General features: G+C 34.6%; 2 protein-coding genes across 2 annotated transcripts in view; one reads left to right on the forward strand and one right to left on the reverse strand.

Moving 5' to 3' along the window:
- LOC131849006 (uncharacterized) overlaps positions 1-11,409 on the reverse strand; it is a 53,894-nt gene extending 42,485 nt beyond the window's left edge. Inside the window, exons 1-11 of the mRNA XM_059198977.1 lie at positions 11,046-11,409; positions 9,027-9,188; positions 8,004-8,151; positions 6,887-6,966; positions 5,387-5,494; positions 4,583-4,662; positions 3,425-3,504; positions 2,708-2,840; positions 2,136-2,269; positions 1,420-1,569; positions 1,091-1,205 (exon numbers count right to left, since the gene is read on the reverse strand). Coding sequence (XP_059054960.1) covers positions 1,091-1,205; positions 1,420-1,569; positions 2,136-2,269; positions 2,708-2,840; positions 3,425-3,504; positions 4,583-4,662; positions 5,387-5,494; positions 6,887-6,966; positions 8,004-8,151; positions 9,027-9,188; positions 11,046-11,345 — 1,490 coding nt within the window. The 5' untranslated portion in view covers positions 11,346-11,409. The remainder of the gene's footprint in view (positions 1-1,090; positions 1,206-1,419; positions 1,570-2,135; positions 2,270-2,707; positions 2,841-3,424; positions 3,505-4,582; positions 4,663-5,386; positions 5,495-6,886; positions 6,967-8,003; positions 8,152-9,026; positions 9,189-11,045) is intronic.
- A 560-nt stretch (positions 11,410-11,969) lies between these two features.
- LOC131849031 (uncharacterized) lies at positions 11,970-15,502 on the forward strand. Its single transcript, XM_059199013.1, has 4 exons — positions 11,970-12,400; positions 12,807-12,897; positions 13,362-13,480; positions 14,891-15,502. Exons 1-4 carry the CDS (start codon positions 12,259-12,261, stop codon positions 15,058-15,060), a joined length of 522 nt encoding a protein of 173 aa, XP_059054996.1. The 5' UTR covers positions 11,970-12,258; the 3' UTR covers positions 15,061-15,502.
- The last annotated feature ends 2,299 nt before the right edge of the window (positions 15,503-17,801 follow it).

The following is a 17,801-nucleotide window of genomic DNA, read 5'->3' on the forward strand; positions in this document are numbered from 1 at the left end:
TTATAGAATTAATAATATAAGCCAGCAACAGGTCAGTCATTCATTCATTCATTCATTCATTCATTCATAATTTAAGAGCCACGCTCTTGTCGGTGCAGCTCTAGCCACTTTCCACGATCTTCCAACATGCTCTTTAAATGTTGATACAACACGACTCTTTAGAAATCAACTCAAATTTGCTTGATGTAGTACCATGTGCTTCCCCTCCCTCGATAATAATTTTCATAAATTCATCGTGGCATACCAAGTGTCCTAACTTTTTTCCTCATCTATTTTCTATAGTATTCTGTTCAAAATCTACCCTATACCATCGTAAGCACAGATTATTATATTAGAGTCCGTTAGTTTTCTGTTCCCGCGTCTTTCCTTCCCCTCCCTTAACTAGTAACAAACGGACCGTACAGCGGCCTTGACGCGCGCGCGCATTGTGTTGTGAATTAAAATAAATTAGAACTGTGAAACCTACTGTGAAACTGGAAAGCTAGCGAAGATACCTTCGAGACCCTGAAGCCCAAGAAATCCGCAGAACCATACAGGTACGAAACTGACGCTCACACTAATTTTTCCCTATATATATATATAAAGTACTTTCCCTAACATTTTGGTAGCAGAATAGTTTCCCAAACATATTCTATATCTGCCTTTTTGCTTTCACCCTGTGTAGTAGTACTTCTTCATTTCTTACTTTATCTTTCCAGCTAATTCTTGCCTTGGAGAAGAATTCTCCAACACCACATTACAAAGGCCGTCCAGTTTGTCCCTTTCTTTCTGAGTTAAAGTCAGAGTGACCAATTTCATCTCGGTTGAAAACTTCTATAATAGTTAATGTGTCGATTTATTAAGCCTAGTGACCATAAACTGCGGATCCGAGGGTGGCTTGAGGAAATAGAATCTCATATAGTTTCAAATTTAGTTAAGAGTCCCGCAGTTTACATATAAAAGAACTTACTTGTGACGGGCTTGGTATGTACGGTGATTATGAACATGTAAACATACACAAAGAAAGAAAAACATTTACAAAGAACTATTACTTCACTACTACTTTTCTTCATATGTATATATAATATGTGTTTATTATATAGATACTTACTCTTTCTCGAACGGGCGGTCGAACTCTTGACACAGACAGACTTTGTGAACGATTTTCTTTGTGATATCACTTTCTTGCGCTAGCAGCTGCAACTGCTCGTGTATTATAGCCGCATCTGATTGAGAGAAACGTAGAATAGTATCATCATTTAAAAAAATACACTTTTGAATAGTTAGTTTTAATCTATCACTCACTTGGAACACAGTCTCATCCCAAGAAGGCTGATATAGAAACTTACGTTACTGCGTTAACTTGCGTTTCGCTCTAGACATTAACAAGGATTAGGCATGCGATAACAGCACATTAGTACTACATAAGCCGATACGCACCGTCGTGTGTGAGCCGCAGACTGCGGAGCCGCGCGAGGTCCCAGCGCTCCGGGTGCGGCGCCGCGCCCCCCGCCGCCCCGCCCGCGCCCCCCGCCGCGCCCGCACGCAGCCGCAGCGCCCGCACCACGCCCGCCGCCGCCGCCCCGCCGCCTGCGCCGCCACAATACAACACACATATATCACCTCCTCATCTCCCAGACACGTAAAACACTAGCCGGTCGTAAATAGTATTTACTATCTATATACAAAACATTTTTAAGTATAGGGCGAGTGCAGTGTGCTCGTGGACTTATGGAGCAGCGGCTGAAGGCCAACCCGCCTGACGGGTACGACTTTAGTCTGAGGGCACTACTAGGGATCGACCCGTCGTAATTTCGAGCTCAGGACTGATTAATGTGAAAGTAACCTTATATATTTTGGGCAAAACGAAACCATAGCGTTATTTACGGTTACAACAACACCATCTAGTATAATTTCAAAGAACTACATTTACCTTATGCCTGTAACAAAGTGGCAGAAATGGTAGCTACCGTGTGCGAATGCCCACACCACATACCCAATGAAGAGCGTGATAGGCTGGCTTGTTGACGAGTTCAAACCTCAACTCGAGCTGTAGTCATTTCAGTCAACATGAAAAATTACTTATGTATTTTGCCCAAAACGAAACCATAGCGCGTTTTATGTTTAAGAATTATTATAGTAGTAATGGTAGTTACCGTGCGCGAGCGCCCACACCACGTGCCCGATGAAGAGCGTGATGGGCGGGCCGTTGTTGGCGAGGCACAGACACAGGCGGCAGTGGCAGCCGAACCGCACGCGGTACACCCACTCCGACTGCTCCATCTCCGTGCTGGACAAGTTCAGACATGTTTACACAGGTTGGTGGAAAAAAAGTACGGATGATGAAAGAAATTTTAAGAAGTGTTAAGCAGAAGTTTAGATGAATGAAGTTGAGAGGAATTTGCAATTAAAAAAGTCTCTTCGCATTACATGGCTGTACCATTTGGGACGACTTTCGACGACTTTCTGTTATTATAGCCACTTTAAAACTATCGCAGATGTTTTCCTTTAATATATAAAAGTGCAAAAAAGGGCATTGACCTTCAGTCTACCCTTACCAATATTATAAACATGAACAAACATCCCTAATGTTTGTTACGCTTTCACGCAACAACTACAAAACCGATCATCATAAATTTTTGTACATGTTTTTGGAGGTATTAGAATATAAACATAGGGCATTTTGTATTAAAACAATTAAATAAACAGTAAATATAGTGTGACGTACAGGTCGGTGTTGACGAGGGTGTTGATGAGCGCGCTGATCTCGCACCACGAGTGGTACAGCCCCATCAGCCACTCCTCCACCGCCAGGAACTTGTGGGACGAGCACGACGAACTGCACGCCACACGCTCCACCTCTGTACAATCATCAAATTCAAATTTAATAATCATTTATTCATGTAGAACATTTTAGCCGCTTATGAACGTCGATTTTTTTTATATTATAGTTTTTTCCCTACCATCCAGTTCAGTATATAAAACCAATTGAGAAGGACTGGCAAGAAACTCAATTGAATTACTTAAACTTATATATAGCATATACTATATCTTAATCCTAATCCTAATGATAATATTATTAATTCAAAAGTAGGGAAGTTTCTTACTCTTTCTCGCAAAACAGAACGACTACTGAACAGATTTTGATGAAACTTTACAGTAATATGCATCAGAATACATATAGGCTATAAATTTTATTGAAATTTAACGCGGGTGAAATTGCGTGCACATATAATAAGTACATATATTTATTTGTGTATGTTTTATAAAATATATTATAATACTAGCAGTGTAGCCCTCGGTTTCAGCCGCGTTTAATGTGTTATTCTTCTGTATAAAATCTGTCAAAACCCGTTCAGTAGTTTTTACGTGAAAGAGTAACAAACATCCATGCATATTCACAAACTTTCGCGTTTATAATATTAAGATTAAGATATTAACTTACCACATACATACTGCAACAGGGCGGCCTCCTCTTCAGGCGTGACCATTTCTTCGCACTCGACCGTATCCCCATTGTCGTTTCTACAATAAATAAATCCATAAAAAAAATAGCTTCACGACTGTCATCCCAGATGGGGTAGTCAGGCGCGTTGTCAACTGTCAACAGAGAACAGAAAAAGAAGCAACACTTGACATGTCCAGATTTCTCTCTGTATATTTGAATCCATCATGGATCAACAAATAAATAAATAAAATAAAATAGTCCCCAAGTATGGCACTATGTTTATCAAGTTAGGTTTTTTATGGCAATGTAATGATGCCCCAGCCTACGCTGGCGGGGCTCCAGTGTATCCCACTGGTACCCCGCCAGTGTAGGCTGGGGGTTATCCATATTAACAAACATCAATGTTTTAAGTCAATGATCCTAAATAGCTCTATATTCTGTTTTTAAACCCGGAGACTGACGTTTTTTTTAAAAGTTGCCAGGTTTTTGCATTTTTAAAATAGGGTTGTGGCACTATCGGAAATTAATATTAATCAACAATTTTTATAGGTTACTCAGAAATAATGTGTGAGTATTTATATAAAACGCATTAACAAAATTAATAAAGTATAGGTATTAATAAATATATAGTTGTTATATCAAAATAGATTTTTTTTTTCCACTGAAATAAAGACTAACTGCCTATACCCTTATAAAACAAATGACCTTTTTATTGTGTCATATATCATAAAACAAACACCTAATTAAAATATTTTGCTGTTTGAAAGAAATAAAAATTAGATTTGTAGCTTAATACTGTAAAAATTACTATTTGTACGGAAACGACAAAAATGTATTTTTATACTGACTACGATACGACGACAGTAATGGAAACACAAAAAAAACACTAGTATATTTACGTAATTTTTTTAATTCTGTTGTGGAAACCTCATTTAACGCTTTAAAACTAATGTTAAAATAAAAGTTTCCGATTAAACAAATCGGTATCGCGGTTAACACCACTACTACGCAATAGGTGATATTTTTTGAAAATTTAGTCTATGGGATTAAAAAACAGTCTATACCTACTCTGATCAGTGATAATTACACTTCAATAACTGTGTATAATACATGTGTCCGACATGCGTGGTCCCTAGTAATATAAAGCATGCTTACCTATCGGCTTGTGGCTCAGGCAGCTCGCTTTCTTCTACTGGGTTCTCTTCTCGTGGTCTCTCTTCTGCAGACGCCAGTAACTGCAAACAAACACCATTTCTGTACATTTAGTGGGAACAGATTTTTTTGACACTTCAATGGCAAATTTATGTCTATTTAGTGACATAGCTAATATAAGGGAGTAATAGTACGACTTCAACAGTTGATCTGTTGAATTAGCTACATCATATAAATTTGCCATTGAAGTGTCAAAAAAAACTGTTAACAAAGACTTAGAAAATAAAATGAGAGTAGCAATTTCTAAACTGGAGCCTTGGTTTCATAAGCTATGATCTGAAAAGCAAGCATACCCCTCACATTAACAGACCAATTACATAAATATCTCTTTTTGGGCTTATGTTTTGATTTCGTTTTAATTTTCTAATAAAATAAAAAGTTTTTCTGTTGACCCATTACTAGACTAGTACTAAAATTGGTAAGTATTTTTGGGGGGTGGGTTTAGGGGTGTCGCGTTTGTGATGTTTGGGAAGCCTGTTATAGACTAACATACAAATGAAATAATAAGATGTAAATATAAATTGTCTGTGTGGTCACAGCACTGTCGACGGTAATCTACGACGGTAGCGCCGATACACCACACCCTTCGGCCAGTAATCCTCGTTCATGAAGGTGGCCAGCATGTTATGCTCGACACTCAGAATATGCCATTTTTATTATTATTATTATTGTGCAGGAATCAAACCCGCGGTCATCAACAAGTTAGAGTGTGCTAAACTGCTAAACTTCAAGGATATCGAGAAATACCTGCAGTATATCCTCGTGGCGGATGAGAAAGTGCTCAGCATCAGGCGTCGCCGGGTCAGCACTGAGGAGTGGCAGTAGAAACTGACCCATCGCTGGTGGCTCTGCTTGCTGTAAACCAAAAAAATATGTATGTTTCAAATGCAATGACAAACAAGCTGACAGTCCACCTGTTGGTAAGTGGTAACCTTCGCCTATATACATGGACAGTCTTACAGACATCACGATATCATGTGACATCAGCAATACCAATCATGCGTTGCCATTCTGAAGGACTAAGATATCACGCCTCTTATCCTATAATTTCACTGCCTAATCGGCTCCTACAACCGAAATACAGCTTACAAAGCAAGCTGCTTGGCGTGCTTTGTAAGTTTGCTTGGCCACTCATGCATAAATGTAATATCTCCTAAGTTTACATTCTATCCCGAGGAAATAAAAATCATAGCTCCTAAGAATATCCTTCAATTCTTGTTAGTGACGGGTCTGGGTAGTGAACTATGAAAAAGGGCGAGCACAATAGATCTATGCACGTCGCCGTGCTACAGGTTCAAGCACCTGACAATAGCCCAAACAACCCAATAAAAAAACCGTTGAAATATAGCTACTCAATACATTACATAAAGTGATTCTTGTGAATTGAAAGTCAGGATGTTCCTATAATAGTGTGTCAATGATATTAACTCTCGGTGGCCTAGCGGTTTCACACACCGATTTACTTCCGATGGTCGCGGGTTCGATTCGCACGGTGCAAACTTGGTATTCATGAGTATGATGGTTTGTATCGGTCTGAGCGTTTTCTAAGTGTATTATATATGAATTTACATATATATATAATTTATTTATATCAGTTGTCTAGTACCCATAACACAAGTTCTGTTTACAGTGGAACTACACGGCGCTACGTTAATTGTCCAAGGTTCTTTATTTATTTATTACAGCCGACCCGCACAACTTCGTCTGCGTCACATTTGCTTGATATTTATCATTATACATAGCTCAATTAACATATTATCGTGTTAAATTATAGCATATGTTATTTTGATGTATAAGGTATATTACTGTAGTTTCATCAATATCTGTTCAGTAGTTTTTGCGTGAAAGAAATAGAAATAGAAATAATCTTTATTCAAATAAACTCATTACAAGCACTTTTGAATAGTCAATACCACTCATCGGAATGCAGACTCATCACAAGAAGAATGAGAAAGAAACTTGTGTGTTGCTCTTTTTAATAGATGTTTTTTTTATATAAATAATTACAGTCTAACAAGTAAGAGGCATGCGACAATCAACATAGAAATCGCTACGCACTCATTATTAGTGTAATCAGATAATATTGTCAGTGCTATGTATTTAAAATTTTTCTACAAAACATTATTATCGTTAACGTATTCTTCAATTTTAAGAGTAACACACATCCATCCATACTCACAAACTTGCGCGTTTATAATATTAGTAAGATTATTTGATGATCAAAATGATGATAATGTTGGTACTTACCGCCTCCTTATGTTGGTACCCATTACAGTCAATCTCAACGCCGGGAGCATTCTTCAAGGACGAACTATCAGAGGTACCAGCTAGAAATAAATAGGTGAATTTAAAAAAACCAGGCGATATCTTTTTTTAAATTACAATAAAAACCAAGCTAACAACTAATTTGGTGGAATGTGGGAACCGTAAGCTAAACTTGAAAGTACCATGTATGCTGTTGCCGGTCAATTGCCCACAGTTCTTTTTTTTACATTTATATTAGCTACTCACCTCGGCTGCGCACGGTACATGTATTTTATATATATAAACCTTCCTCTAGCCATTCACCACCTATCTTTTTTATCTTTTATCGCTATATATTATATATATAAACCTTATTCTTGATTCACTCTATCTATTAAAAAAAACCGCTTCAAAATACGTTGCATAGTTTTAAAGATTTAAGCATACATAGAGACGGGCAGACTGCGACTATGTAATATTATTTACAATCCCAATTTTTTACAATCTCGGTGGTCTAGATATATCATACGTCCTGCGTGAATTGTTCAGGGTTATTATTATTATCTTTCAGCACACTTGCTCGTAAAGTGGATCTACTTTCAACATTTTCGATATATATAGCAACAAAAAAGGCGTGTAATATAAAAGCAAATAGTGAAGTTATATTTCATAACTGTACTATGACTAATTTTATTTTTCTTAATTTTCGAACTGACTGCCCTCAATTTATATTATGTAAAGATGTATTTAAGTATTTCTATCAGTTGTCTAATCAGTAGTTATAGGCAACACAAGCTCTGCATAGCTTGGGACTAGATGGCGCTGTACAAATTCTCCATTGTCATTCTCATTATGATATGTACTTACATGGGGAAAGGTGATTGTTAGCAATGTGTAATGTGCAATGACAGGTTGACCTCCATACCATTCCCCCTGGAAAACATCCTTATAAATTCCTGGTTGATTTATCATGATGTGCTAACTGATCTGACTTCATGTTCATCCTATCATCCTCCACTGGTGGAGACAACGACTAACCTGCAATGGTTCACAGCAACAGCGTAAACTGTTGCAGGCGGATGCACCATTCCATTATCAACTAAAAAAAATGTGTAGTTACAAGCGTCGTCGAGTTCGGTCCACTGGTCATCAGAGTCGGAGTCTGCGCCGACATCGGACGCGTCCGACACGTCGGACACGTCCCACTGTGGTTCCGGACGCCGCGGACGGATCGACGCACGCCGCGCCGCGCAACGCCGCCGAGACAACTGTTCAAATTCAAATTCAAAAATCATTCATTCATGTAGGACATTTTAGCCGCTTATGAACTTTAATTTTTTTATAATTTTTTGCCTACCGCCCAGTTCAGTATATAGGTCCAATTGTGAACTGGCAATAAACTGAATTTAATTACTTTTTTTTAAGCCATAATACAGATGTCTATATCTAACATGAAATGAAATCCCGTGCATGAACAACTATTGCCATGCACACTCGTCATTCAAGTAATTGTTTAGTGAGTAATTTAAAAAGGCTTTGCTCAGTAAATGTGACTTAACAGTTGTTTTGAATTTATTTAAGGGTAAATATGGTTACAAACAAATGTACACATATAAAATAAAATATCTAGTATTATCACTAACTCTAGGTATTCTCTAAGTTATGCCACACATTAAGAGGAGGGATGTCTATATCCTATACTAACAGATCCGACCAGGCATTGCTGTGGCTAAGGTAATTAAGTTTAAGATAAAATAAGGTAAATTATATTGCGACTATAAATTGAGATGTAAGCTATCCTATCTTTCAAGTTGGATCTAATTGCACACAGTGTGCAAATCAAATTTATAAAAAAATATCACTGTTCAAAAGTGCTTGTTTAATATATAAAGTTTATATAAATAAATATTAATTCTATACCTATAAAGTGTGACACTATAACTCCTCCAGAGTTATAGTGTTGAAAGCTGCTGTTACATAAAGTTAAATTCAAAATAATTTATTAATATAGGAATGTTAGACATAAAAAAATGTCACTATCCCTAGGGCCTTTCTCTAAATTGTGTAACAGATTAAAAGGGGGTAGGATGCGGGTGGGAGGGGAGGAGGGAGTGGGGCAACTTCATTAAAATATAGGAGGTACCTCTTTTCCTTTGATGATGGGGCGACGTCTTGGGATTCTCTGAGGGCGCGGACGGCGCCGAGCTGGCCCTGACCATGATGATGATGATGATGACGACGAGGATGATGATGACGTTGTTGATGATCCAGAACCAGACCCAGAATGGGAACTGCGATGACCCATCTGAAAATGACATAATTTTAATTACTAGTCACCTGTCAACAGTAGATAGATAGATAATTGATTTATTGCCAACCTAACACAAATAATACAATTTACAATAAGACACAAAACAAGAAATAAATAATAACATAGAAAGTTATCAATAGGAGATGCCTCAGCTGTTGCTGATATAAGCACAACCTTAATGAGGTGCACCTACAGCGCAGGTTTTCAGGCAGCCCCCATTACTTATTAAAAAAATAGATATATATAAATTTATTATATTAAATAACAAAAAATATATATATTAAACTAGATCTAGGATACACAAATATAAATACATATAAAATGAATTACAATATTCAATACTCATAAAAACCAAAATCAGTTACAATACAGTATCAAAAGTAAAAATAAAAAAAAAATAAAAAGTTAAAAAGAAAAGGCAATACTGTCCAGTAGTATCAGTAACACCAGTAAATTCACACAAGGCCATTTGATCCCAAATAAATGAAAGTCCTTTAAAAATATAAATAACACAAGTTATTTATATTTTTAAAAGACTACAATGAGAGTTATAATAGAAAATCATTTATTCAAATAAACTTATATTGAAGACTTTTGAATAGTTTTAATGACTTGCGTGTTGCTGTTTTAAATAATTTTATTAGATCACAGTGTGTGAATACAAACCACCAATTCCTAATTCTATTAAATACTCTTCCATCCCCTTCCAGGGGACTGTTAACCCCATTTATAGCAATGTACCATCAGGTTCTGATATCCTAGAGACGAGACCAGAAAACAGGGTAGCAAAAAAAACATGTTGGATCACATCAACCTGACTCTGAGACCATTCTGGAATAGGGTTGTGGAACTCAGAGTACAATGGAGACAGCTGCAAGAGGCCTATGCCAAAAGGAACACCCAGTTATGGAACATTTTATAAACCACAAATGTACCAAAACTTTGAGAAAAAAGGATTATTATTATTATTCTTCAACTAATGAGAGTGCAAGGGTGTGTGTTTAGGAACAAAGAAATAAGTAATTTATTTATGTAATATTGTTGTCCACCCTAATCAACCTAGAGGTTATTTATTAATAACCCCAATATGCATGAGAAAGACACAAATATTGGAATTGGATAAAGTGTATGACAGTTCTTGACTACTTTAAAGCCAGAGAGATCAAAAATCCCTGTTAGCCGTTTGGTAGATTGGTAGAAAATGCCTTAAGGTGTTAAATCTACCATATGCACCTTTGTTTGTATATATTTGTATTAAAGTTTTAGTAAAGAAATAGTGTACTTTTTTCTAACAAGTATTATAGGTATTAAAAATTACATTTATTGTTAAATAGACACTTTTGTACACATTTTTGAAGACATCATTTGTAAAAAAAACATTAATTAATCTTTAATTTAACTATTCAGAGTCTATAAATAGTCTCATACAACTGCAAATTAGGGTCCAAAATGAACACAGAACAAATTGGAGTTATGTTACTACTATAGTAATGGAAGTAACAAGTAGTTTAGGTATTAAAAACTATATTTTTTTGTACATGTACCATTTAGAACATATTTATAAAAATATAATTTATAATACTTCAAATTTCTACTAACAACTTTACTGAAATAACCAAAAAGACTCTGGTCATATAAAATTTGGGTTCAGAATAAATACAGAACAAATGGGAGTTACAACATCTATTTAAATTCATATCTGTGTAAATCTTATGAGAGAAATTGTTAACTAAACAAATAAGTTCATTGACATTTACAGAGTATGACAGAGCAATAGTTTTATATATGTATATATATATATATATATATAGTAGAAAATTATAAGGAAAAAATTAAGTATTCTCAACTTACTGTGATCTCGAACATCGATGGAAAGTCCTGTAGCTGCTCCCCGTCAGTTATATCAACCAACAGATCGAGCTCTGCGCTTAGATCTGCCAATTCCGCTCCGATTCTATCCACTCTGTCCGCATCACCCAATTCGTCCTTCAGAATGTCACCAATCTCATCCGACACAGCGGCTACAGCAGAAGCCACTTCGTCTGACACACCCTCTTTACCTAGGCCTTCGCCCCCGCCGGCAAAAAGCTCGGTGTCTTCCGAAGTACCCCTATTACTGAGCACCGTACATTTCTCCATTGAAAACATCATTTAGGAAACGAATAACGTAATAAATTTGTTAAACGAAACATCTAAAGTCTATCTTAGTCGTATTTAATCACTGAAACACAGCAAACTCGGATGTTATTTCATGAAAAACCATTTTTTCATCGGCAGTATATGTGGGGAACTTTTTGACAATTCCAATATGGCGACGATATTTTTAGGTATTTTCTGACCAGTCGTAATCGGTCAAACTAGTAATATTATCTATGGCAACATTTTACAATAACTTCTTGTTTCTTCTATTTCTGCGTAATTTTAAGAGTTAGATTTAGTTCTTTATATTGATTGTTTAAAGTTAAAATAATTATTCATTTTCACCCTAGAATACTGATAGTGTAACTGAATATTGCTATTATTAGACGGTTGATTAACCTAAGAAAAAAATTACGCACCGTCTACTGTAAGATACAGTATTGAAAAATGGAAGATTGTATTGTAACAGTAGTATTTTATAAAACAGGAATATTTATTATTTCATTGTACAGTTTAAAATCTAAAAATCAAAATCCGGTTCGTTTTATCCGGTAAAGCCGGACAGTGTACAAGATTCCTACAGCAAGTATATGTATTTCAAATTTTTTACAGTTGTCAAAACTTTGACATTGACGTAGTTGGATTCTGCGCTATTGTTTGTAGGTTATGTGAAATATCTAAATATATTTTTGTATAAAAAGTACGATGCGGTTAAAATACCGCAGTGCGTTAATTTATAAAAAAGACTATTTATATTTTATACCTCAATTGCATACTATATTAATTTAGTTGTATATAAAAAAATGTAAGAATGATCAATTAAGTGATGTAATAATGATTTTTTTCTAATTTATAAATAGATATTTTCTATAATCATTTAGTGTTAATTTAAATGAGAACTAATTAAGTTATTAAATAATATATCATGGCTGTGCAAAACAAAGTTTTATATGCTTTTCGTGGATGGATAGCATTTGTGGCTTTTATGGATTTGGGAACGGCTGGCCGGTCGTATATTGAGGGAAGATCGTTTCTGAGTAATAGTGCTGATACCGAACATTATGACGGTAAGATTTATAATATTAATATATTGTCTATGAACATAAAGTCAAAAAACATCTTAGATATAGAATAAAATATATTCTATTGTAGAACTTTAAAAGCATAATAATAAACAAAGTAACACTATACTATTAAAAGATAATCTGTTTCTGAATTTAACATCACTTTTAAGATTAATTGTCAGTAGAATTTTTGTACTTTAATTTTCGTTCCATTTATAAGCACAATAATAAATAATTAGAGCGCCATCTAGTATCATATATTGTAGTTAAAATTGAAGTGCACAGATCTGTCAATAGATGGCGCTTTTTTTTTTTTTTATAAAAAATGTATAAGATGTTGACAATGCGTTTCATTATTTTTCTGGGATAGTATTTGTAACTCTTAGTTTTTTTTTTATGTTTTTTTCAGGTGAATTCACAATATCTCGTATGCTGGGCATGTATTCACTGTTGAAAGCATTGGCGCTCATTCACTGTACACTATACATACATTATAGGCCGTAAGTATGAAGTGATTAGAATCATATTACTAGTATCCAACTCCACTACTTCAGCTATATAGGGACGTAATATCTTTGTGAATATATCTTTCAAACATATATAAATGAGGGAAGACAATTATTTGTAATGGCAACATTACAAACAAAGTATGTAATGTTGCACTTACAAATAATTGTGTGTAAAAATGTAATAATATAATAAGGATATAAGGAATAAATAAATAATGTAGTAACAGCTTATCCCATAATGTAATAAACGGGATTAACTTGAAAATTACAATCTTTGAGAAATCCACTCTAATTAGTAAACTTCAAAGTCTAAATTAAAATAATGAAATTTGTGAGTTAATCCAGTATTGCACTAGATGTGCAATATTATAATACATAACGCTACACCTGTGAGATCATTACTTATTAAAATTGTTTCTACCTTTATAACTGTTTTTTTAATATCTTGTTTACAGGGTGGTGTCAATGGGTTATTGGTCCCTGACACTTACAATCATCCTGTATTTCAGCGAGGCCTTCTATTATCATTCAACTGATCTTAATTTCTATGTAGTGTTCCCCTGTATATTAAACAGTAAGTTTACTTTATTGTATATAAGTACTAGCTATGTGTTGTTCTGATGTATAAGATATATTACTGCAAAGTTTCATCAAAATCCGTTCAGTAATCTATGAGTGAAAGAGTAACAAACATATGTCTATGCTCACACACTTTTGCATATATAATTATAATACATATATAATTATATATCGTCAAATTTACATAATATCTTATTAAATTAAAGTTAAAGTTAAGTAATTAAGTTAAAATTAATTAAAATTAAAATTATTCTTATATCTTTTTATAATATGGATTAAAAAATACACACAACCCTAAATTTTCACCCTTCTGTCACCAACCCCAATTTTTTAATACCGATTTTAATTTATAAGGCAAAACAATGTTTACCGGGTCAGCTAGTAAATAAATAATAAAAAAATTTGTGCAAGAGCAAACTTGTTTTATATCTCTGAATCACTATTTTATATCTCTATTTTTATACATAGATTATTTTAATGTTTATTCTAATGGACGGTAGGGAAAAAAATATAATGTAAAAACTTGATGTTCATAAGCGGCTAAAATGTCCTACATGAATAAATTCTTTTTTAATTTGAAGTCAAATTTTGAATTTGAATTTGATTTTAATTATAGCCTGTATATTATTCTCATATATAAGCTATATTACTGTAAAGTTTCATCAAAATCCAATCAGTAGATTTTGTGGGAAAGAGTAACAAACATTCATCTATACTCACAAACTTTCGCATTTATAATATTAGTAAGATGTCATATAGTATCTAGATAATTATTGAATGCTGGTAATAGTATAGTTTTTATATAGCTTTTATTACTTTTAATAATTTGATATATTCACATATAAATAATAATATATAATAATTACAACTACAACTTAGGATAATTCACACAGCGCCATCTATTCAACTATGGGTACTAGACAACCAATACCATAGTCTGCTTCTTCCTTATCCTATTTATTTGTGGTCCGTGTAATATGTTTTCTCTTCCATTCATCCCTGTCTGCAGTCATCTCGTTATTTACTCTCTAACCATATCATCTTTCACACAGTCCATCCATCTCTTTTTCGGCCTTCCTCTGCCCTTATAACCATCCACACTCATATGTAACACCTTCCTTAAGATATTATCATCATTTCTACACATTACTTACTACGACAGACGTTTACTCTTTAACCTAACCTCAACCTGTTCTAACAAGACAACTGATATAAATACATTTTTATTGTAAATCTAATACATAGAAAACACCCAGACCCTTGCAAACAATCATACTCACGAATAGTAATGTTTGTGTCGTCACGTAGAAGGAATCGTACCCGCGACCATCGGTCGTAAAGCGGCGTGCTGAACCGCTAGACCAGCGAGGCCGTCAATTTTAATTTATTATACTTTTTTTTTCAGTTATAACCCTTCTGGGACTTATTTACTTGCCAAGTAAACTGAAGCTGTTTGGCAGCATCCCTGGCACATCAGGCATGGACCGGGAAGTGGAAGATGAGAATACCCAAATCCTCAGACAAATGGGTAACTTCAGACGACGGAAACCGACCACCAAGAACAAACATGTGTGATGGTGTATAAGAAACTGCCAAGGTAGATTTTGTACATGGTTATCTGTACCTTTGTCTCACCTATTTCATTCCCCACGCAGTGTTGTAAGCTGTTTCGGTATGTAGGGTGAGATTTGGCAGTGAATTTTCAGGGTACAACATGACAGGTTAACGCGGGAATGGCAGCGCATGGTACACTATCGTTGACATTTACTATAGCGCGCGCTTTGCTATATTTTACCATTAAGGGGGTAAAATAAAAGAGGGGATGTAAATTCGTTATTTTTGAAGCTAAAACTATGAAACTTTCTTTGGCTTTTGTGGGTTAGTCTATGAAATATTTTTTCTTTATTTGGTTAATATCACTATTCCACGCGGACGAAGTCACAGGCACAGCTATTATTAATGTAAATACTTCTTTATGAATCTCTTTTTTATATTATAATTAATTTGATTTACATATACTATTATAACAAAGATTTTTTACAATTTTATTTATAATTTAATTATTTAAATAACAATTAAGTTTGTATTCTAGTCTAAATAAACTGCACTGGTTTTAATTATATTATATAGATATTATATATATATATATAAATATTATATAGGATTGTAGTTATGTAGGTTTATTACTCACGCCTGGTTAAATATGTAATCAGTAAAACCACTCTTTAAAAGTCCAAAAACGTTAATTAAATATAAATAGATAATAAGATTAATTAAAAAATGAAAAGGTACTGCAAAGAGAAAAGGTACTGTAAAGAAAAGAGACAGATCATAAATATTATAGAAAACAGGTGGGGGAAAATGTTGGGGCGCTTGTTACGACACGGCGAACTTATCAATAATATTATCGAAGGAAAAATAGATGGAAAGAGAGGAAGGGGAAGTCCAAGTCCAAGACAAAACTATATTAAGCAGATTAAGGAAAAAGTTGTAGTCGTGTCGTATCAACAACTGAAGACATTGATGGAAGATCGTAGAAAATAGCAAGCGCTTAAAACAGCTCTTAAATCGTGAATGAATGAGATAATAATATAGTAATAGATGTCGATCCGATGGAAATTGACTAAGTTACGCCGCCATTTTGGGCTATCTTGGATTTTCCCAATTTTCGGAATTTTCTCGTGGTCAGCTTAGCGAAAGATACTTTCCCCATAAATCGCAACGTCCCCCCGGTAGTCCTACCTGGAGAACAATTCGTTGACTCAGTGACCGTAATGCAGCTTTATATAACTAAATATATATAACTTAAAGGTGACTGACATAGTGATCTATCAACGCACAGCCCAAACCACTAGACAGATCGGGCTGAAATTTGGCATGCAGGTAGATGTTATGACGTAGGCTAAGGCAGGCTAAGAAAGGATTTTGATTAATTCTGGCCCCAAGGGGATGAAAGTTTGTATGAAACTTTGTCAATTTTAAACCGATCGGGCTGAGACTTGCATGCATAAAGCTACTATGACGTAGGCACCTCCTAAGAAAGGATTTTGAATAATTCCACTCCTAAGGGGATAAATTAACGCGAGGAAGCCGCGGGCAAAATCTACTATATAATACTATACTATAAAACTATATCCGATCAGTATTCGATGCCTGATGATGCAATATATTTGTAGACTCAATGACGGTCGGAATTTGATCATCAATAGAGAAAGTCAGCCGAAAGTACGCTTACAACGGTGGTAGGGTTTCAGCACTGAATATTTGTGGTCTCACACATGCTTCTTTTATTAGGGTGTTTGGGCTATTGTGACATTGCGACCTGTATAGATCTATTGTGCTCGCTCTTATTCAAAGTTCGCTACCTAGTACTACCCTAGTAGTACCCGTCAAGAATTGAAGGATATTCTTAGGAGCGATCGTTTTTATTTCCTCGGCTCACACATGCTAATGGTAGTGGAATTAAATAAATGATAAATAAATTAATTAATTAAATGAACTTCCTCAATATAACACCTTGTTCGATAAATTATAAATAAGATCTTGTAATGTAAGTTATGTAAGTTACTACACTATTAATTATAATGCTCAAGAAGTGCTTTCCGTAGTGATTTTTGAATTTTACATATTAAGGAACTGATTATAGAGAACTGAGAGGTGAGATGTAATAAATTTTATTAATATAATAATTGCGAAAGTGTGTATATAACTGTTTGTTTGGTATTTTATCTGTGCCATGTTTAGTAAAAAAAAAATAAACAATAAAAATTCAAACAGGGCACTATAGTCAAAAAATAACAAATGGGTATTGCAGGTACACCACTACCGTACCGTTAAAAAAACAGACTGTAGTTGAACGGAGCGATTTTAGAGAAGATTTGCACTCTTTGTAACGATACTCCCCAGAAACTTCGACCAAAATTTCATCAAAGGTCAACTATGGGACTCCGTCGTTTACCACTCAAATAAATGCCGATCGGTCAAGGTCGAGTTTTTAATAATAAACGTGCTCCGCTCAACATGTGACCTGGTGTGTAAGCAACGCACCGGTAACAAACCTAGTAGAAAAAAAAATATTTTTAAAACTTTCTCGTGGTATAATATATTTTCATCATATCATCATAGTCATGAAAGAGTAACAAACAAACAGACTTGCGCATTTATAACATTAGTATGGAAGTATAATTTCGATAATAATAAATGTTGGCAACACTATAACACAAAATTTATTATAATTCTATTTTCAAAAATGTCAATACCAACCATACTACTTTTAGTTCTCTATGGCGAGTTTGATTTACTTTTAAATTGTATTA

This window comes from Achroia grisella, unplaced genomic scaffold (assembly GCF_030625045.1).
Source record: "Achroia grisella isolate CSIRO2021 unplaced genomic scaffold, CSIRO_AGI_Agris_v1 utg628, whole genome shotgun sequence".
NCBI classification, from domain to species: domain Eukaryota; kingdom Metazoa; phylum Arthropoda; class Insecta; order Lepidoptera; family Pyralidae; genus Achroia; species Achroia grisella.